Genomic DNA, 24190 nt, shown 5'->3' on the forward strand with positions numbered 1-24190 from the left:
TCGTGACCATGAAATCTAAAATCAAATTAGCAGCAAATAAGAAAAGGGTGATCGTTATGGGTGATTTTAATTATGGCATTATAGACTGGGATGATGAGAAAGCAACTGGAAGTAAAGAAAATGAGTATCTCAAGTTTCTGAGGGACAACTACTGAAGGCAGTATGTAACAAAGGGCACACGGGGATTGAAGGTCTTGTATTTGATCATCTCATCAGAGGATGTTGTTATAAATGGGGTGTCAAATCACCCTCCAGTTGGTGAGAATGACCATGAAGTGATTACCGAGGTGGTTGCCAGCAGTGTGTGGACCGCATTGAGGAAAGGATATATGTGGAACTACAAGGCTGGTGATTATGAGAAGCTGAGGAAACAGCTGGTAGTTGTAACATGGAATGAGGAGTTGGCTGGAAAGGAAATCAGTGCTGTTTGGGTAATATTCAAAGAATGATGTAGTAGAAGCAATATCTAAATATTTTCCAAGGGTCAGAGGGTTAATAAGGTAGGTATGAAATGGATGAATGAAGCGATTAAGCATGCAATACAGAGGAAAAAGGCATTATGTAGGCAACATAAGAGGAGTGGTAATAATCAGTTCCATGGATAGTGGTGTGGGTAGTGGCCCTTCCCATAAGTCTTAGCATTAATTGTGTCACTAAGGATATGTGCTTTTAATTATGGGATACTAAAGCAATTATAAAAAATAGTCAAACTAGAGTGGATGGAGTTGGATATTACACTAGTGCATTGGATTGGAGATTGGCTGTCTGATAGGTATCAACAAGTTGTCTATGGGGGAGCATTATCCCAGAAGAAGAAAGTCACTATTTGTGTGTCTCAGGATTCTGTTTTAGGGCCATTGTTGTTTTACTTGTATGTTTATAATATTGGGGAAGATTCAGTTGTTTGCAGATGCAAAGTTGGGATAAGCTATGAGGAGTAGAGCAAATGATGTTGCTTTACAAGAAGACTTGAATAGATTGAGTGAATAGGCACGGGGATGCCAGTTAGATGTTGCAAAATGTAAGGTTTTAAAATTTGGAAAGAAAGATAGTATGTAGAATTTACGCTTAATGAGGATATATTGTTGGAGGTGGAGGAAATAAGAGATCTTGGTGGTGATAGTGGATAAGGATCTAAACTTTAGAGGACTTATTGCCAAATTTGTGAGGACAACACAAAGAATTCTGGGAATGATGCAGAGGACACTGAGTTGTGGAAGTAACTGAGTTGTGGAGGTTCTTGTTCCATTGTATAAGGCCTTGATTAGGCTACATAAGGACTACTGTGCACAGATTTGTTCACCTGATTTTTAAAAGGACAAAGAGATGTTGGAAATGGTCCGTGGGCAGTTGACTAAGGTGATTTCTGATCTCCAGAATGTTTCATATGAGGAAATGTTGAGATGATGCAATTTACAGAGTCTAGGGGATTGGAGGAATAGGGGTGATATGTAGAGGCTTATAAGTTTAACATTGAAGAGGTTTTTTATAGAATGGTGGGAGACTCGAGGAGAACAAGAGGTCATCCCTGGTAGCTGTGTAAGATGGGTGTACACAAGGCAGTTAGAAGCAAGTTTTTTGTATGTAGAGTTTGGTGTCTGCAGAGAATTTGAATGGCAAGTATACTGAGGCAAGTATACTGAGCTGCGTGAACAACAATTGGATCTCCTAGATGAATTTTTAGCTCCGTGGGATCTTTGGATAATGATAATAATTATAATTATAATAATAATATTGAAAAAGAAGCATGAATTGGATTTTAATAACATATGTCTGTTACTAAAATATTGTTAACAATATGTTCAGTAAATTCATACAGTTAGGATGCAGTATAAGGTCATTTCTTATAACAGAGAGTATTTGAAGAAGGTATGAGGTCTAGGTTTTTATCTCATGTCATATGATGAACAACTGGGAGTGGTGCATTTTCAATGCATCAAATCAAGAAGAGGTGTAATACATGCATGTTGGTTGGAGAAGGGGAACACTTTTTGATGGGGCCATAGACTCTTTGGAGCTGTTCAATTAATAATAACTTATTTCTCTGAAAATTTCAGTAGTTTTAGTAAAGATCAAGGAGAAAGATTTCATCAGATATCAAAGAAGTGAAAATGGCACGAGAAATGGAACATGAAGGTTATAGCTGATTTGTACTGGTTGGTAGGTATGAAAATGACTCAGCTGCACTTACATAAAATTAAAGTGGATGTGTTGCGTGTGTGTGTGTGTGTGTGTGTGTGTGTGTGTGTGTGTGTGTGTGTGTGTGTGTGTGTGTGTGTGTGTGTGTGTGTGTGTGGCAGGGGGGGGGGGAATGTTATCAGCAATAAATAAAAAGTTTATTTTCAAAATCAACACAGCTAAGTTATGAAAATGCATTTGTTAGTAAAAAAAAAAAAAAAAAGCTATATAAAGTTTAGATTTGCAGGTGTATTATTACTGTTCTTAAAGATGTTTAGTGATGATTGTGATTCTGCAAGTGGTGCATTTAGCATCTACGAGTATTTAGTGATGTGTTTGCTGTGATGCAAATACATCACACATTTCTGCATTGATTATTAATCAGGTTTTACCATAATATGGTGATACACCCTTTTTCCTACATGTATACATAAAATATATGACTGGCATTAATTTAGCCCTGCTGTCTTTCTGAGTCTGGTTCCCACTGATGATATCTCGGATTTCAGCAAGATAAGTACTTCATTTTTCACTTTGATTTTATTTTATTGTAGCTAGTGATGGTTTCACCCCCCCCCCACTAGAACTGGTTTTTTTAAAGTAAATATTAAGATTGCTGGTAGAGCAGTTTATATCTGCATTACAGGATTACTTTTGGCAGTATCATGGCTGCCGTTTTATAGTAGCTCAAATATAGCATTTGCTAATGCCCTAGAATTGTTTCTATATCACAATATTATTTAATTCTCAGTCTTAATGATTAAAAGGTCTTATAATCAAATGCAGAGGTTTTATTCTTATTCTTTCACTCCTCTGAAATAATGGTACCAATTGCTCCAATGGTCCGGACTCTAGGAATTGAAATTCCAGGATGTGAAGAAGCATGATGGGTAACTAAGGTTTTAAAAGAAATAGTTGGTGCTAGTAAGATTTATTCTTTCATGCTGTATGGTGGAGGGAAATATTTAATTGTAGATAAAGACTTGGAAATAAGGGATAAACTATTACAAGGTTTTACATTCAAAAGTAGCACAGTAATTTCTATAATGGTGTGGAGCCAGATTAAAACAGTAAAAATTAAAAGATTTCCAATGGAATATATAGAGAACAGCAATGAAGTTCTTATACAGACATTCTCAAAATAGGGTAAAATCAGTAACATGTGAAAGGGTTTATCAGCTGAGGATCCAAACTGGTTTTCTGGTGAGGTCACCTTCACAATGGATATAAACATGCCTATACCAAAATTTTTTAACATTGGTACAACTCTGTTATGGTAAAATATCCCACAGTACAGACTTAGTGCATGCGTTGTGGTTCGTACAATCGCTTGGGTGGCACTATCCCAAATTTAAATGTTTCAGAATTTTTGCTGAAAGAGTGAGAGCATCAATAGACCTAAGTAGAATAGCATATATATCAGAGAAGCATAAAGCAGAGTTCTCAGATCTTCCAATTCAATCTAGTAATGACAGTGCTTTCTTGTGATTTTACTTGTTAAAATCACAAGAAAGTGCTGGTTGATTTCTGGCTGATTCGGTCGCACACAAAAAGTGTGTGACCAAATCAGCCAGAAATTTGCCCCAAAATTCCAGAACTGCAGCAGCCACTTTCCCAGTCAAATATGGATGGAACAACATCAGTTGAAATTACCAATAATGAACCTAGTATAACAAGTGAACAGAGATAAAAGATGAAATGCAAACACATGAAACTATTCTAGAAGGAGAAACCAGAGAAGAAACAGAAAAACAAGTAAGCCAACTGTAAGAACTGAATATGCAGACAAGATCATCAAAAAGAAAAGATGAATTAACAAAAAAAAAAATTGGGATGAACAAAAATATATTAAAAGATGCATTAAAAAAATAAATCTATAAGAAGAAGAAATAATAAAAAATGGAAAGATGGAGAAGATTGCAGATCGTCAAATGAAGTCTCTTCACGCTGAGATGAGTTTATGGACAATGAAGAACCAGCTCATGCTAGTAAGGGAAAAGCAAGAGATACAATTAAAGAAAAAATAATAATATAATTTACTGATTCAAAGTTTTCTCAGTATGATTGTCATCTACATGAAAAGAAAATAGCTAGCTTCCAAATCAAGAATGATAGGCATGAAATTGAAATAATGGAAACAACTGGAAAAAACTGGAAAACAGTTTACAAGAAGCAGGCTACACAATTTCTCCTTCATAGGTTGAAGACCTTATCAGGTTCATCCAAAATCAAGAAGCTAAAGACTTACCAGTAACACTTCAATAATCATTGCACTTCCTTTCTGAATTGCCTCATTAAATATACCAGGATTCCACAGGCAATTAAACAAGAAGTTTTTTGGAAACTTATGCTACACCATAATATCAGGTTTTTGCTTCTCTAAGAAACATGCTTCTGCAGATATAAAGATTTAAAAACTTTAAAAGATTGATATCCACTTCTTTCTTATTGGAGCTTTAGAAGATTTCACACGGCTGGAGTAGGAATTCTTGCCCCCCCCCTTTCCTTGGATCATTCTGTAATATCCAAAGGGATGTAGAAGGGAGAATCTTGACAATAGACTGTGTAATAAGGTTTATAAATATTTATGCTTCATCCAATGGAACAGTTAAATGAAAATTCTTCCAGGAATTGCGGCCCTGTTTATATGGTGCCCACCATATCATAGTAGATGGAGATTGGAATTGTAGTGAAAACCCCAAATTAGATAAAACAGGAGGACACACCAGGAGTGGAAAGTGAGATATGCACAGTTAAAAACATGTCTCAACAATGCTCTACTTGTAGACATATTGATGATCCACAATCCTAATCTCCATGCTTGCATTGTGCATGAATCCAGCTATTGGTACAGTCTTGATCGAATTTATATCTCTTCTTCCCTTATTAATAAGATAATGCAGAGGAAACATCTTGACATCGGTTATGTCAGATCATAATCCAGTTCTACTTAAGTTCTACTGCATGGAACAAGTAGAGATCAGTTCTGGACAATGGTGACTTCAACCAAATTTTCTATTGATCTTTTCAGCCAAATTCCAGATCCTCTGTTCAGATTGGAATAATGTTACCTGTAATTGGAATATGTGGTTAAAATTCAAATAAACAGTAAAACAGAATATGGGGAAAGGAACAGACTTTCCTCAAAATAAAAAAGTTGAAAGACCTGTATAAAGAGAAAAGCTAGTTCGCAGCAAACCAACACATTGGTATAGAATGTAGCAACATCGTTAGAAACATTATCGTAGAAATAGAAGAGGAAAGGCAGAAACAAGTAGAAGAAAGAAATTTTGAAATAAGAATACAGCAGCACTTAGCAGATAGCCCTTCAGCTGCATTCTTCAATAGACAATTCACTAAATTCCATGAAGAAAGGACTTAAATCTCCATTGATGGTGAAGACATGTCCACTACTCCGGAAATCCTTAACTCCTTTCAAAAACACTACAGAAATCTGTTTGAAGACAATAGTACTGTGGGAAATTATAACTACTGGAACATTAATGGCTTTCCTGTTCATATGAAAGATGAGCTTGATAGACCCATTACAGCATATACCACAGCCTATAAAGAATGCCAGACAAGAAAATTCCCAGGACCTGATGGTCTAGGGATAGAACTTTACTGCAAGGCCTGGGATTTTATTTTTCCCATTATAGTTATACTGTTTAATTCTTTTCCCTCCTCAGGACACATACCAGGTGAATTTGTAGCAAGCCACACCATCCTCATTCCAAAATCTAATAGAGATCATACCTTAATCAGTAGCTGAAGACCTATTTCTCTATCTAATACTGATTACAAGCTATTTTTCTGCATTATCAATAACAGGCTCAAAGTGGGAATGAGATACATACTTAAAAGCACACAGGTGTATGGAGTTCCATGCTAAGTAATAGAATTTAATTTGTTTCTACTACGTGATCTACTCCACTTAGTTAATATGAAAAAGCATCTAATGGCAGTCCAATTAGTAGAACTTACTCAAGCATTTGATAATGTCTGGCATGCGTTTCTGTTCCACATCCTCCAGAAAATTGGTGTGGGAATGAGAAACATACTTAAAAGCATACAGGTGTATTGAGTTCCATGCTAAGTAATAGAATTTAATTTGTTTCTACTATGTGATCTACTCCGCTTAATTAATATGAAAAAGACTGTGGGTAAAAAGCTGCTACCATTATTAAAGGAGCCTATATGCTCCTTTAATAACGGTAATGACTCTCAGCTACTCACCTCCTAGTTAATGGATTCCTGTCAGGCATTCAATATTCAAAAAGGAGTTAAGTAAGGTTGCCCTCTTAGTCCATTGCTCTTTGCATTGGTTGTTGAACCTTTCTTACAGGAAGTCGACAATACATGTGCTGTGTGAGGAATAACAGTTCCTTCAAATATGAAGAAAAATAAGGTATTAGGATACGTTGATGATGTAGTGGGATTATATTGTAGATAATAATTCCATATACATCTTTTTTGGCATTTTGGAAAAATTCAGTAAGATCAGTGGATTGACTGCTAATGCAGACAAGACAAAATTAAATGTTTTCAGAAAGTGGGATCTTGGAAGCATTCCTTTGGGACTAACCTCTAAGAGACAGCCCTCATTATACTTGGAATTCCCTTCTCCACTTATCCAATATTACCAGTTCAAGAACTTATATACAAAAACATTTAAACCTTAGAAGACTGTAAAATTGGGCCACTTTCCTTTTCTCCAGGTTTCAATGTTCTTGTATGTAAATTCCCAAAAGTACTCAAAACCATAATCTTCCCTGCTCAGTTGTACATAATAAATATTACAGACATCACAGAAGCTGAAGAAAAGCAATTATATAGTAAGCCTGTGTAATTTTTTTTGGTTGAGCTGATATAAAGAAGTTATAAAAGAATTTCTTCAACTATCAAAGAAGCATGGAAGATTTGTGCATCTAGTCTTAAAATTCTGCTATTTTGCAATACAGCTTCAAAAATCCATAAAATGTTGCAGACCAATCACACATGTGCAGGCCTTATCTGGTACTACCTGGGTTTTCATCTTCCCCTGTTTGGAGTAAATGATTATAAAGGTCCAAAAACTGAGATTGTTCCCGTATACTACAACATTCTGGTATTGACATTCTTTCAATTAAAAAAGTAAAATTTAGTATAAAGAAATCTTTAATGTGTTTTGGTGTGAAGTTCTGCAGTGGTAACAACAGTTTGTTTCATAACCTATTGAAGTTCCAAGGATACTCTAACAGGAGGGATTGTAAAAACTCGATGTAGCTTAAAATTATCAAAGAACTTTACATCGATTTTTTACATAGGTCAAGTCCCATGAGAACTGTAAATAACCTTTTTTGTTTCTATTGCAAAATATTAATGTAGTTAACCCTGTGAAAAGTGAATGTATTTACTGTTTTAACATCAGAACAAAGGCAATGCTTTCCCAGGGGAACTTTGTATATGTATATAGTTATGTATAAGAGCGCAGGAAAAGTTGTTTACTAGTTTTGTATATAAGAGTTGCTTACTGTGCTAACACCTTTAAAGATAGTATCTAAGAGTGCCGCTAGGTTTAGAGAAGTTTCTGCGGCCCCGAAAGGAGAAGCAAAGTATCAACGAGGTCTGCTAGTTTTAGAGACAAGTTTCTGTGCCCAGCAAAATACGATCGAAAGATTGCACGGATGAGAACAAAGAGCAGGTTAAACTTAAAAGAAGATAAAAGAATCATGCCGAATTCTTTGGGATTTACTACCCTTAGTGCAAGGTCGCGAGATCGCAAAATAAAAGGGACTGAGCCAAGCATAAGGGGCTTCCTGGTTCCAATCGTTGCCAGAAAGAGGAGCTTCCAGGCCAGAGAGAGAGAGAGAGGGCTTTCAGACGTTGCCGAAAAAGGAAAGGCTTCCAGACGCCAGAGAAAGGAATCCCGGTTGAGAGTTCATGGCAGTTTCAGTTTCTTGAAGGTGGCAATTCGAGCTATTGGAGACGGCAGTTGTCCAGGCATTTTCGGTGAGCCAATGCAGAGGAGAAAAGGCGATGTAAATTACCCGAAACAGCTTCTCTCTAAAGTTTTTCTTTTCACTGTGGAAGAGCAACCTTTTGCCGGAGCTGTATGAGTACTGCAGGTCACAGTCCATAGCCCACTATTTTCCCATTGAGATATTACTAAAGCCAGACATTCCTGAGGAAGCTCAAGGTCTGAGATGAAAGAATTGCCTTAGAATGTTTTGTGCAAGACTTTTGACTGAATGTGCAATACAGAGCCTTTGTAAGGTCCATACTTTTGTACAATTCCTCTTATAGTGTGTTATAGAAAGACTTTTAAGAAATTGGTTAATAGCAGTAAGAAGTGTCATTAAGAGAATCGATTGGCATGTTGGAAGTTGATATAAAAATTGTAAAGATAACTTAACAGAGAGTTAGCTAACCTCTTTGCAAGTAAACTAGAAGTTTAATAAGTTGAATTTGTAAGCGGAGAGTAAATAAGATTGTGAGTTAAAGAAGTTAATTAGTGTTAAAGTAAAAAGGTTCTAATTTATGCTAAAGATTTTATAAATGGATAGAGAAAGCAATCTCCCTATTGTTTAATTCATGTATAATTTGTAAATAAATGTGTTTTAATTATTTGTTAAAAGAGTGCCTGATCTTTTATTTTACGACTGCACTGTTCTTAAATAAATCGGACTTGTGAGCGGGAAAATAATTTAAGGCAATAAAAGCACATATCAGTTACTTACAAACCACGACTGTTAAAGTAAACATTGATAAAAGAAACTTTGCTCGTGAGAGAGAGGGAAATCTATTGGAAGTTTTATTTAGTCTTATTAATCTTAGACTGCTAGAGTCGTCTGTATGATTATAATCATCTTTGGAATCGGAACCAAATAATTCTTTCCATTCATCATTGCTCATATTAGTATAAGCTTCTAATTCTTCATCAGTAAGCTTTCTTTTACTGGCCATGGCATAATTGAAGGTTTTTAGAGACTAGATGCAATAAACCTTACTGCACTGAATGCCAAACTTCACTGGCTCTGAACTCAAGTTACACAGTCGTCAGCGCATGTAATATATAGGTGGGGGTGATACGAGATTACTCGTAGTTAGCATATGAAACAAATTCTGTCTAATAAGCCAGCAACAAGATTACTTGTACTGATCTTGAAGAAGTGAAAGTGCGTGGCATGCGGTAGCAAACTATGCTCGAGGAGTGTGGCAGCGAACGTGTTAAAATACCATTTATGGAAGGTTACAAAGAACATGGATTTGTAAACCAGCAATATGACATACAAATGGTTTATAATATTGTATTGTGGAAATTTTATTGTTCAGTCAGACGATTTTTGTATTTAGAAAGAAGCATTATAGGAAATATCGAATTTTTGGAAAGTTATTACAGGATCTTGCTTAGAGAATTGCATATTTGCTGCCTTTCGGTGAATACCATGAAATGGAGGTACTTGAACATCACAGATCCAATCTGTGATATTTGTTACCGATTGGAAACAGTAGAACATGCATTTTACAGCTGCCCTCTTGTCCTGCGTATTTGGAAACAGATTATGTAATGTGTTGGACATTCCATTATTTATAACAGAACAGGTTATTTTTTTGCAGTACCCACCACCTAACGGCAATGGGAAGAGAATTGTGATTTTTATAATTAATGAATTAACACGTTCACTGCCAACTATGAGTATACTCGTAGTTGGTATATGAGCCTCACAAGCCAACTATGAATATACTCGTATGTAGATTACTGACCTCCTATGCCAAGCACGAGTTAACCTGTAGTATAAGCACCTTAATTTGGATGATCCTTGGCTTGTGAGTAAAGTGGAGAGCACGTCTGGAGGCTTGGTAGAAGGAAAATAATTTCAGCACAAGTATAGTATATTATATATGAGCCTCACAAGCCAACTACGAATATACTCATATGTTAATTAACGACCTCCTATGCCAAGCAAGAGTTAATCCATAGTATAACCCATAATTTGTAAATCAAATTATGAATGGTACACTTTAAAACAATTTTCCATGCGCAATGGTGGTTTATCCTGACACACATCACAATAATAACGTGTTTCCCGTTGTTGTTTGTTTCATGTACATACTCTGCATGGCTTTGTCGGGCAATACTTTTTTTTCATACAGACGACTGCTAGAGTCGTCTGTATGATTATAATCATCTTTGGAATCGGAACCAAATAATTCTGTCCATTCATCATTGCTCATATTAGTGTAAGCTTCTAATTCTTCATCAGTAAGCTTTCTTTTACTGGCCATGGCATAATTGAAGATTTTTAGAGACTAGATGCAATAAACCTTACTGCACTGAATGCTGAACATCACTGGCTCTGAACTCAAGTTACACAGTTGTCAGCACATGTAATATATAGGTGGCGTGATACGAGATTACTCGTAGTTAGCATATGAAACAAAATTCTGTCTAATAAGCCAGCTACGAGATTACTCATACTGACCTTGAAGAAGTGAAAGTGCTTGGCATGCGGTAACAAACTATACCCGAGGAGTGTGGCAGCGAACGTGTTAAAATACCATTTATGGAAGGTTACAAAGAACATGGATTTGTAAACCAGCAATATGACATACAAATGGTTTATAATATTGTATTGTGGAAATTTTATTGTTCAGTCAGACGATTTTTGTATTTAGAGAGAAGCATTATAGGAGATATCTAATTTTTGGCTAGGTGGTGTAGACTACCCACATTATGCAATATTCACCAGGAGAAGTTAAAATTCTGTCTATTTTTAATATGAGAGATTTTTTAAATGGTTCCATCTTTTTGTTCAGTGGGGTCTTATGGTCAGCTGCAGCTGACCATAAGACCATGTTAACTCATAATATAAGGTTAACCACCTGGGTATCAGTCATCTTTGCGCTTTAGTTTCAATTGGTCTTTTGGTTGTTCATCTGCATGAGACTGGCGAAAAAGGAAAACTGATGATATAAAAGAGCTGAGGCCTTTTCTCTATCTTTCATACTATCTATCTGTCTTTTATTTCATACTATCAGGCTCTCTTGGTATAGGGTGCAAGAGAACCTAATGCTATCACGCTCTCTTGCACCCTATACCAACTACTCTAGGCATATGATGAGCACGGCTTTACTTTTTCACTTTATTAAAGATCGAAACAGGTCTGAAGAGTGACCTTTCCCATAATGCATAGCAATTTACATATCAAAAAGGAAGTATGCTTTGCATAATAGGGTTCTGAGCAATTTATATAAATGAGATGCTGAGACAATTGATGTGAATAGTATACTGAGACAATCGATATGAATGGGGGTACTGAGGAAATTGATTGATATGATATGACATCCTCTACAGAGAAGTAGACTAATAGAAGATAGTTCGTGTGCAAACTTTATTTGCATACACTTTTGTAAAGGAATTAAAACAAGAATATAATTTCTTGCCATTTATAATATATAATAAGCAACATATGAAGTTGGCTGCCCTTATTCTCTCTGATAAGGATCAACTTCTACCCCTCCCTATCCAGGTGTGTTCAGCGCTTCTTGCAACTTGTGACACTATGAACAAACAGGGAGGTCTGCCTTGAATAACAGGAGAAATGCATCCACCACCACAATTATGGTCAGTCAGGTGTAGCTTACTGTGCCTTAGATACCTTGTACATAATAATGAAATGGGGAAGGGCGGGGAGGGGAATAGCTATGCTTCACCACAGTAAATGAGCGCCTCCGTAGCTCGGTATAGACGAAGCCCTTTGTTGGAAAGACCTGGGTTCGATTCTGTTCTATGATGTGAGGAACCTTTATCTAATCGCTTTCAACTAAAGGTGAGTTAGCTGTCTCATATGGAGAGTAAAGGGTTTTTTCAACTGGAAACTCAGGTCTTTCATCCCTCAGAACAGGCAAACTGGCCTGTGAATACACACACACATGGATTTACAGTCATAAAGTACATACTTAATCCCTCATTAGAAGGACTCAACCATCCTAAGGAATAGGGGAATGTCATATGAATAAATAAATAAAAACCACAGCAAATGAAAGTTTAAAAACCATCATCAAATTGGTGACATGTACCCCCAGTTGGGGGTGGGGGAGCAGGATATTATTATTATTATTATTATTATTATTCAGGCCTCCAAGGAGTCAAAAGACTCATCGAGGGAGGTCCTTCCTAAGACATAAAGTCTGTCAAGACTCACTGAGGGGAGGTCCCCCCCTGAGAAACACAAAGTCTATCATACCACTCTTTAAACTCACTGACCGTTCTCGCTCCCACCACTCCATCAGGCAATGCATTCCACGGCTCAACCACCCTCCACACAAAGAAACCACTCCTTACCCTCTTGCTCACAGTTTCCTTTCGTAACTTCCAGGGATGGCCTCTTGTCATCACTCCTTCCTGCTGATCAACCAAGCGAAAGAACTCTCCAGTATCAACCCTGTAACCACCTCTCAACAGTTTAAAAGTCTCAATCATATCACCTCTCCTTCTTCTATCCACCAAACTCTGCAGTCCACATTCTCTCAGCCGATCCTCATAACTATCCTTGTACAGTCCTGAAACCATCTTTGTCATCCGTCTTTGTATCCTTTCCACAGTTAATTTATCCCCTTCAAATCCTGGGGACCAAATCTGAGAACAATAGTCTAAGTGTGGTCTGATCAGAGACTTATACAATGGAATGATAACCCTTTTATCTCTGCAGGTCAGTGTCCTTCTCATAATTGCAGCAATCCTCTGTGTTACCTTCACCACCTTTGCAATATGTCCCCTAAACTTCAGGTTTCTATCAATCATCAACCCCAGATCTCTTGTCTCCCCTACTTCCTCCAGTATAACTCCTCCCATAGAGTATGCAGCATCCCATCGATGTTTCCCAAACCTCAAGACCTTACATTTTGCTGCATTAAACTGATACCTCCATTCATTTGCCCATCTATCTAGCTTATTTAAATCCTCTTGCAGGGCTACCACATCTGCACTATTACTAATAATCCTTCCCAGCTTCGCATCATCTGCAAACAACTGAATATCCCCCTGCAATCCACTAGCTATGTCATTGATATAAAGGTTAAACAATATAGGTCCTAGTACTGAGCCCTGTGGGACCCCACTTGTAACCCTCTGCCTCCTGGAAACTGCTCCACCATACACAACTCTCTGATACCTATCAGACAGCCAATCCTGAATCCAGTTGACCAATCTGACATCCAGACCCATGTGCTGCAACTTAAATATCAGCTTATCATGTGGCACCCTGTCAAATGCCTTTGCCAAGTCTAAGAAAATTGCAGTATATGCCTTTCCCTCATCTAATATTCTTGTAACTTTATTATAAAAGGCTAGCATATTGCTAAAACAAGAGCGTCCTTTTACAAATCCATGTTGATTCTCACAGATAACATTACCCTCATCTGCCCAATGCTGTACACGGTCCATCACTACTTTCTCCAAGATCTTAACAACTACTGATGACACACAGACTGGCCTATAATTAGACACTTCCAGTCTGTTACCACCTTTATGCAATGGCACTATCTTACCTTCCTTCCATTCCCTGGGTACCTTTGCCAAAGCCAGACTTTCATTGAAAAGCCACGTTAAAGGTACTGTCAATTCCCTAGCACATTCTCTCAAAACTCGTGGCGAAATACCATCCAGTCCCATCCCACAGCTTTACTGACATCCAGAGTACTCAGTATCTGAAACACACTCTCCTCCTGTACCTCCAGACCTCGTACCAGTCCTATCCCTCTAGCATTAAAACTGACTCCTCTAGGATGAAATACTCCAATAAAGTGTTCATTGAACAATTCCACTATGTCCTCTGCATCAGTCACTCTATTCCCATTTTTATCCCACAATATCATTCTTCCACAGTCATTTCTCCTCCTACTGGCCACATAGCTAAAAAATTCCCTAGGATTTTCTTTGGATCTTAGGGCCAATCTCCTCTCATATTCCAGTTTCGCTTTCCTTACCACACTAGTCACTCTTCTGGCCTGTGTCTTATATTCCTCATGCATCTCTTCACCTATCTCCTTATATCTCTTCCATGGTCTCTTTTTCGCATGCAATTCCTGTTTAATATTGTTTCTCATCCACTTTACTCCAAATTGCATCCTCTTCTTCACTCGTGGTATACAACTTACCATTGCTGATAACAAATATTCTTTCACAATTTCCCACGCACTGGTGATATCCGGGCCTTCCAATTCCTCCCTCCATGAAACTTCCCGAAGTTGACGTCTAAGACTATTATAATCACCTGCCTTATAATTCCACATAAGTTCCCGTCTCTTAGTTCCCTGCATGTCTATTCATTTTCCAAGTCAACACCATATGGTCACTCTCTCCAACTGGTGGGAGAGACGTCAACTCAGTTATTATCAACTCTTCTGATGCTATAACCAAATCCAAAATTTTTGAACCTCTTGTTCCCTCTGTTACATGTTGCCTAAGACATTTGTCCCTCAAGAATTCTAGAAATTCCATTCCCCTATTGCTACATGCATGTTCCTCTCTCCAATTTATACTACTGTAGTTAAAATCTCCCATAACAATCATTCTTCTTGCACTTGCCAAACTTAGCTGTCTAAACATCTCCTGGTCCCCATCCTCTGTGCTCCTGGGCCTGTAGCAACACCCCACTAAATATCCTGTCTTGCCTACCTCTACCTCACACCATATGCTCTCAAAATCATTTGTCTCACTTCCTTCCAAATTCTCCACTCTTAGAGGACATAGGTCATCACTTATCATAAGCAGTACCCCACCACCACACTTTCCCCTCCTATCCTGACGAAAAATGCTATACCCATCGACTTCTATTCCTGTTGTTATATCCCCTTTTGTCAACCATGTCTCAGTGATCGCAATAATTTTTGGCCAGGCTGATGCTATCTGCGCCACCAATTCCTCTCCCTTATTCCGGATACTCCTGGCATTAGTATACAGCATATAAATGCCATTGTTTCTATACCCAGCATTATCTCTTCTGGACTCCACTGGGCTCAGTGTTACCTGACATTGTCTCCCTTCTCCCAAGTATCCATTCCCACAAGAGGCCACCCCTGCTCTCATCCTCCCTGGGACACACTTACTCGTTCAGAACAGCAATCTCTCCAGATGCCTACGTCCTTCCTCATTCAGATGTAAACGGTCTCTCGCATACAACTCTTCTCTTTCCTCAAACACACTCCAGGCATCCACATATACCAGTCCTCTCTTGTCACACATTCTCGCTATTATGCCAATTCAATATCACCGCTCTTCTGCTCAGCTCATCATTATCATACCTAGGCAACACGCATACTATTTTTCCTCTCTCTGTCTTCTTCCGTACAGTCTCAAGCAAAAATCTCATATCTCTCGCTGCCCGACTTACATTACCACTCAAGTCATTCGTTCCTACCATCACAATCATCTCATCCACCCTTTCACCTCTCTTAATTGCCATAGCCACCCTTTCTATTGTTCCTCCTGGCAAACACTCCTCACGCATCCTATCTTGAACACCACGGATCATTGAGTCGCCATACATTATACCTCTTACCATTCCCTCGCTCCTATTGTTTCCATTCTCTCCTCTTCTTTCATTCCCATACCTCTCTCTTCTACTGTTTCCATTCTCTCCTCTTCTAGCACTCCCATACATCTCTCTCATTCCCTCTCTCCTACTGTTTCCATTTTCTCCACTTCTAGCACTTCCATATCCCTCTCTCATTCTCTCTCTCCTACTACTGTTTCCATCCGCTCGTCTTCTAGCATTCCCATACCTCTCTCTCTCATTCCATCTCTCCTACCGTTTCCATTCTCTCCTCTTCTAGCACTTCCATATCTCTCTCTCATTCCGTCTCTCCTACTGTTTCCATCCTCTCGTCTGCTAGCATTCCCATACCTCTCTTCTACTGTTTCCATTCTCTCCTCTTCTAGCACCCCCATACCCCTCACTCATACTCCCTAAATTCTCTCTCTCTCCTACTCTGATTCGCCTTGCATTTATCTCTTCCATTCTCTTAATCTTATCTTTCATACTTCTGCTCTCATTCACAAGACATTCCACCTCCTCTTTCAACTCATCAATCTCCCTCTGCAGGTCAGTCACTCTTAATCTAAATTCACTCTCCCAAACAAAACCATCTCCTAACCTTCCACAGTCACTCACACCTTCCACACTATCAACTATTATTTTCTCATTCTCTGCTATCATACTACTTGTCTTCCTACATTCGTTCCCCGTTCCTGGAGCAACAAAGTCGGATATCAATATATCTAATGTACTTATTTCCTCCAACTGCCTGCATTTTGCACACATACGCTCTCCACTCTCTTTAACAAGCCACATACGTAATTCACGAGAAGCATACATGCCGCAAGTACTGCATGCCACAAAGTCCCTTATGATATTGCTAATAATTGAGTTCTTAAATGGCGGAGGACTTGGCGTTACGCCACTTGCGACTGCTACTGAATCCACCATCATTCCTTACTGCCGAGTAGCGTAATCTTTAATAATTATTCAATTAATAAATAAGAGGGAAAAAAGTACAAACATCAGAACATTTAAGTACTAAATATAATTAAATAAAATGAAATATAACTAAATACAGTAACTTAGCTTCGTTTTGTCTTCCACCGTTACGCGTTCGATTCCGACGGTACCAAAATATATTATATCGCGACAGCAACTAACTTCCAAAAAACAACCACTGAAGTACACTCGTATTCAGAGAAACAATTTAGCACTCAAAAACGTAGAAAAACGGGGAAAAAAGCGGACTATTCACCGATTAAAAATCACTTTCTTCTGCACAGCTCAAATTATGAAAAGGTTACATTGTTACTAACTTTTTAACAACAATTTTCATCCAAATTAATCTGTTATCTTCTCTCAAGACTCCAATATTATCAGATCTTATATGTCTGACTTATAAGGCACCTCTTACTGTATCAGCCCACCTAGATCTTTGTCTTCCTCTGGATCTTTTTCCTTCCAACTTGGAAAATAACACTTGCTTTGATGACTTTCTTCTCTCCCATTCTATTTAAGTGACATATCACCTGAGATTTGCTCTGCTAAGCCATATACCTGAATGCTAACAATGTTGAGTACTTTCCTAATACCCTAATTTTAACATGGTACTGCCATTGATGCAGTCTGTTCACTCCCCTAATCTTTCTCAGAACTCCCATACTCTGTAATCTCTAGTATTTGATCAAATAATTTATTTCTACCCAGCTGCTAAATGCATAACTTAAAATTGGTTTGAACACTGTCTTATATATAGCTAGTTTAGTGTTTGACTGAATTCTCTCTTATTCCATATGCATTATTCAGTTGACTTCCTGCCATACCAGCTTGCTAATTCTGTTGTCTATTTCCTGGCAATTCGTTAGTAGGGGTATATATAAGTTCGGTTCACTTAAACCTTGGTATTCCAGGTCTGCCTACTCACTGATGAGACCTCAATAAAGGTCGAAACCGGTATGGGTAGTGACCTCTCCTCATAATGTGAAACAGTAATACATCTCCTAGGAGCTGCGTTTTACATTATGAGAAAATATTAAGGACAGTGACGGATCTTGCTCCACCTTTGCTCCGAGTTGCCCTAGTGTTGTAATACTCAGGTGTTGACTTACGCTTGGACTTGCTGATAGTTCTTCAGCATGAAACTCTTAGATTTCATTCTCCGAGTTTTGTATCCGGCTTTGAAATAATGAGGGATTTATTATCCCCTTAACTTAATTTATGCTGCCAGAAAAATAGCCTCTTGGCTCTTTATCATATGTATTACTATATTGATCACGTTTCTAGAAAACATCCCAGGCAGAGATTATATACAAATACAATCTCCATCCCACTTTCAAATCACACATCAAGCTAGCAACCTTCATCTGTTCTTCAAAGGACTGGCTTCATCCTCTTGAGCATCCTGGCATGTATAATGTTTCTTCTGCATGCAAATTATCGTAACCTATTGGTAGATCTGTCAACATTCTCCTCGAAGAAGCAGAAAGCATTTTTACCTCATGTATTAGCTTTTCACCTCTTTGAGGGTGAACAGATGTGCTTTGCTCCATTTATATTGAATACCTTTCAAGTTATATTATGCTATTTCTAGTGCATATATGCTTCTTCAATGGATCTTGAATAATTTTCAGAAATGGAAGATATACCTCAAGAAATTAGGGAAGCAACTAAATTAACTGAATCAGAAACATGGTTATCAGGAGAAATGGATACAAGTCAAGTTTCAGTTTCAAGTCTCCCATATGATGAGAAGTCAGAACCAACAACAGCTACTGTCTCCAGTACTACAGCAGAGCCTGAAGAAGTCACAGAGGAGCATTCTGAAGATAAAGGTCAGTCATAGTTTTTTATTCACTTCGGATTATCTGTTATGTTCAAAGAACTATTGATTACTTTTTTTATTTAAAAAAAAAAAGAATATATATCTTGACTCTGGAGAATTTCCAGTGGAAATTAATTCATTAATCTATTTTGATAAAATTGAATGAATGCTGTTTTTTTTTATTGAGTTGTTTGTTTTAAACTTTTTTCATAATAAATTCATTATAATTATTAATTGTAGACTTCAATGGAGTCGAAGTCTACAGTTACTTATGGAATGTCCTCACACACATAGATACCAAATTGCACATTAAACTCATTGGCTATTTCTACCCCCACCACATTCTCAGGTATCAACCACTCTCCATGCAGAGAACTTGCCCAGCTCTCCACTCCCTTGCTCACACACTCTTTATATTATATACACAGATGTTCAAGGATAGTTTCTTCTTCTACTTCTGCTTCCTCCATTCTATAGAAAATCTCGTTCTCATTAATTTGGGTAACAACCCACCAACTTATATGTCTCAATCATACCCATTCCATTTTTCTTCTCAAGGCTCTGCAAATTGCATTCCTGTAATCCATCTTAATATTCCATATTCCAGAGACCCAACACTGCATTAGTCAGTCTCCTCTAGATATCTGCATCACTTTGAAAACAAGCAACCAGATGTGCATACAGAAATCCATATATGGCGGCTTTTTTAATTTAAAAAAATTTGAAAGTCCTTATACAATAAAATCTCTTTGTATGATGTCAAGGTCCTTCTCACTGTTGCTATAATCCTTTCTGATATTGCAGTTATAGCAATCTGACCACCAGATTTAAGGCTCTTGTCCACTACCAATCCCAGATTTCTCATCTGCTCCACATATTATGAACTTTCTCACTAATTGTATATCAATTGTATCTCTGTATATATTGGATACAGAGATACAATTAGTGGAAAACTTGCCTACCAAATTTCAAACCTTACATTTTGCAATTGAACTTGTAACTCTACTTATTTACCTATCCATACAGACTGTTCAGTCATCCTGTAAGAAGCATATTTTGTAACTCCTCATAGTTTTGTTCCAACTTTGCATCGTGTGCAAGTGACTACATATCTCAAACTGTACCTGTCACAATAACATGAATGTGCAATATAAATAGTCATGGCCTTAAAACAGACCCATACAGTCATTCATAATAGACAGACCCATTCACAGTAGATGTCACTTCATTCCCATAAAATTCAAACATATTTAAAAGTGTCAACAGGGATTCTTTTAATGCAAAAGCACACTCAAAAATACTCAAGCTCAGCAAGGATACAATTTTTAAACTGCTTGAGGAGGAGTTCTTGTACAACTCCTTTTGCCTCAATCTATGAATAGATCTGATGAGCTTAATTTATTATCCCTATATGGTAGATTGTTCTTCTTTGCACAGCGTATCTTAGTTTGTTTTTGTTTTTTTCCTTTTTAAAAAGCATATAAAACATTTTAGGTTTCTAAAGCAGTTTTCCATTCTACTCTACTTTATTCACTTGCAATTAACACATTCTCATTATTGATTCTTCAGTTATGTTGGTTGTAACTTGATTAATTTTTGAATTTAGACTGAAGATACCCTTGATACTTGGACAAAGGATTTATGCTTTGCACTTCTAATGTCAGTGTTATGTTGTATTAATTTTTATTTAAATTTACTTAGGATAAAATTTTTAGATATTTCTGAACTTTACAGAGAATATATTTCACAGCAATGCAATATCTTTAGTAAACTATAAGAAACAGGTTAAATACATTAGTCAACTTATATTCCTTAAGAGGTGTAGAGCAACTTAGGTAATTCTTACCTCCTGTAAAATTAAAGAACTTTTTGATCTCTCAAAGTCCACTGTATCTCACTGTATTTACAAGTCTCTACTTTTACATCAGCTTAATCAATGACCCTGGCCTCTATAAATGTTATTATTATTATTCAGGCTCCCATGGAGTCAAAAGACTCTTCGCAGGAGGTCCTTTCTAAGAAACGCAAGTCTATCAAGACTCATCGAGGGAAGTCCCTCCTAGGATGCACAAAGTCTATCATACCACTCCTTAAAAGCATTGACTGTTCTCACTCCCACCATTCCATCAGGCAGTGCATTCCATGGTTCAACCACCCTCCATGCAAAGAAACCACTCCTCACCCTCTTGCTCACAGTTTCCTTTTGTAACATCCAGGGATGGCCCCTTGTCATGACTCCCTCCCGCTGTTCAACCAAGCAAAAGAACTCCCCAGTGTCAACCCTGTAACCACCTCCCAACAGTTTAAAAGTCTCAATCATATCACCTCTCCTTCTATCCATCACACTATGCAGTCCACACTCCTTCAGCCGATCCTCATAACTAACATTATACAGTCCTGAAACCATCTTTGTTATTCGCCTCTGTACCCTTTCCACAGTTAATTTATCTCCTTCAAATCCTGGGGACCAGATCTGAGAACAATAGTCTAAGTGTGGTCTGATCAGGGTCTTATACAACAGAATGATAACTCTTTTATCTCTGCAGGTCAGCATCTCCTTCTCATTATTGCAGCAGTCCTCCATGTTACCTTCACCACCTTTGCAATATGTCCCTTGAATTTCAGATTTCTATCAATCATCCAGATCTCTTGTCTCCCCTACTTCCTCCAGTATAACTCCTCCCATAGAGTATGCAGCATCCCATCTATGTTTCCCAAACCTGAAGACCTTACATTTTGCTGCATTAAACCGATGGCCCCCCCCCATTCATTTGCCCATTTATCTAGCTTATTCAAAACCTCTTGCAGGGCTGCTACATCTGCACTGTTACTAATAACACTTCACATCATCTGCAAATAAATGAACATCCCCCCCCCGCAATCCACTGACAATATCATTGATATAAAGGTTAAACAACATAGGTCCCAGTACTGAGCCCTGTGCAACCCCACTTGTAACCTTCTGCCTCATTGATATTGCTCCACCATACACAACTCTCTGATACCTATTGAACAGCCAATCCTGAATCCAGTTGACCAATCTGACATCCAGACCCATGTGCTGCAACTTGAATATCAGCTTATCATGTGGCACTCTGTCAATGCCTTCGCTAAGTCTAAGAAAATTGCAGCATATGCCTTTCCCTCATCTAATGTTCTTGTAACTTTATTATAAAACACTAGCATATTGCTAAAATAAGAACGCCCTTTCACAAATCTATGTTGACTCTCACAGATAACATTACCCTCATCTGCCCAATGCTGTATACAGTCCCTCACTACTTTCTCCAAGATCTTACTAACTACTGATGCCACACAAACTGGCCTATAATTAGACACTTCCAGTCTGTTACCACCTGGCACTATCTTACCTTCCTTCCATTCCCTGGGCACCTTTCCAGCAGCCAGACTTTCATTGAAAAGCCAGGCCAAAGGCACTGGCAGTTCCCTAGCACATTCTCTCCAAACTCGTGGTGAAATACCATCCAGTCCCACAGCTTTACTGACATCCAGAGTACTCAGTATTTGGAACACACTCTCTTCCTGCACCTTTAAACCTCAAACCTGACCTATCCCTCTAGTATTCAAATTGACTCCTCCAGGATGAAATACTCCAACAAAGTGTTCATTGAACAATTTCACAATGTCCTCTGCATCAGTCACTATATTCCCATTTTTATCCCATAATGTCATTATTCCACAGTCATTTCTCCTCCTACTGGCCACATAGCTAAAAAATTCCCTAGGATTTTCCTTTGATTTAAGGGCGATTTTCTCATATTCCAGTTTCGCCTTTCTTACCATACCAGTCACTCTCCTGGCCTGTATCTTATATTCTTCATGCATCTTCTCATCTCTTCACCTGTCTCCTTATATCTTTTCCATGGTCTCTTTTTCACATACAGTTCCTGTTTAATATTGTTTGTCATCCACTTTACTTCAAATTTTGTCCTCTTCTTCACTTGTGGAATACAGCTTTCCATTGCTGCTAACAAATATTCCTTCACAATTTCCCAAGCACTAATGATATCCTGGCCTTCGAATTCCTCCCTCCACGAAACTTCTCCAAATTGATGTCTAAGACTATTATAATCACCTGCTTTATAATTCCATATACATTTCCCTTCTCTTTGATACTCCTGCATGTCTATTCATTTTCCAGGTCAAAACCATATGGTCACTCTCTCCAATTGGTGGGAGAGAGGTCATCTCAGTTATTATCAACTCTTCTAATGCTGTAACCAAATCCAAAACTCTTGAACCTCTTGTTTCCTCTGTTACATGTTGCCTAAGACATTTTTCCCTCAAGAATTCTAGAAATTCCTTTCCCTTATTGCTACATGCATCTTCCATTCCCCAATTTATACTGCTGTAGTTAAAATCTTCCATAACAATCATTCTTTTTGCACTTTCCATGCTCAACTGTCTCAACATCTCCTGGTCCTCACTCTCTGTGCTTCTTGATCTGTAGCAGCACCCCACTAAATATCCTGTCTTGCCCACCTCCACCGCACACCATATGCTTTCAAAATCATTAGTGTCACAGCCTTTTAAAGCCTCCACTCTGAGAGGACATAGGTCTTCACTTATCATAAGCAGTACTCCACCACCACGCTTTCCCTTCCTATTCTGCTGAAAAATGCTGTGCCCAGCAACTTCTATTCCTGTTATTATATCCTCTTCTGTCAACGATGTCTCGGAGATCCCAATAATCTTTGGCCAGGCTGATGCTATCAGTGCCACGATTCCTCTCCCTTATTCCGAATACTCCTGGCATTAGTATAAAGTATAAAAATGCCATTGTTTCTATACCCATCCAATATCCAATCAAATTGTGAAGTGGTGATAATTCAGTATAAGTAATAACTGAAATTTAATCTTCTAATTAACTATCTTCCCTCATGTTTTCTTTTGGAGATCCTGATCAAATCATCGTTGGTATTTTTTGCTGACCGCTTACTCCTGAAAAGATAAATGCCTTATCCAAAGGTCCTGATTTCTTGCTATTCCAAAACAATAAAAATAATGAATATCGGAAGATGAGTAGTGTGATAGGAGAGAATGAAGAAAAAAATATGAATGAGAAAATAATAGTCGATAGTGTGGAAGGCGTGAGTGACTGTGAAAGTTTTGGAGATGGTTTTGTTTGGGAGAATGAATTTCGATGAAGAGTGACTTACTTGCAGAGAGAGAGAGATGAGCTGAAAGAGGAGGTAGAATGTCTTGTGAATGACATGAGAAGTATGAAAGATGAGATTAGGAGAATGGAAGAGATAAATGCAAGGCGAATCAGAGTAGGGGAGAGAGAGAGAGTTTTTGGAATGATATAAGAGGAGAAAATGGAAACAGTAGGAAAGAGGGAATAAGAGAGAGGTATGGGAATGCTAGAAGAGAGAATAGGAGCAGTAGAGGAGAGGGAATGAGAGAGATGTATGGAATGATAGACGAGGAGAGAATGGAAACAGTAGAAGAGAGGGAGTGAGAGAGAGTTATGGTAATGATAGAGGAGAATGGAAACAGTCAGAGAGAGGAAATGAGAAGAATGCGAAGGAGTGATGGAACCAAGGACAGAGTGATGCGAAGACAGCAGGTAAGTAGGGGAACACAGAGAAAAGGGTTAGAGGAGAGAGAGTGAGGGATGCAGGTGAGCAATCAAGGCACAGAGTAG

At 38.1% G+C, this 24190-nt stretch overlaps 1 protein-coding gene across 10 annotated transcripts in view; it reads left to right on the top strand.

The window, feature by feature from the left end:
• Window positions 1-24190, top strand: part of LOC150104251 (uncharacterized) — a 1804220-nt gene that overhangs the window by 1433954 nt on the left and 346076 nt on the right. For all 10 annotated transcript variants that reach the window (XM_090396244.1, XM_090396248.1, XM_090396245.1 and 7 more), the window contains one exon: window positions 18332-18532. In XM_090396244.1, the coding sequence (XP_090252370.1) occupies window positions 18332-18532 (201 nt within the window). The remainder of the gene's footprint in view (window positions 1-18331; window positions 18533-24190) is intronic.

Source organism: Typopeltis vanoorti, chromosome 8 (assembly GCF_054136105.1).
Source record: "Typopeltis vanoorti isolate ZY-2024b chromosome 8, IOZ_Tvanoo_1.0, whole genome shotgun sequence".
Classification (NCBI taxonomy): domain Eukaryota; kingdom Metazoa; phylum Arthropoda; class Arachnida; order Uropygi; family Thelyphonidae; genus Typopeltis; species Typopeltis vanoorti.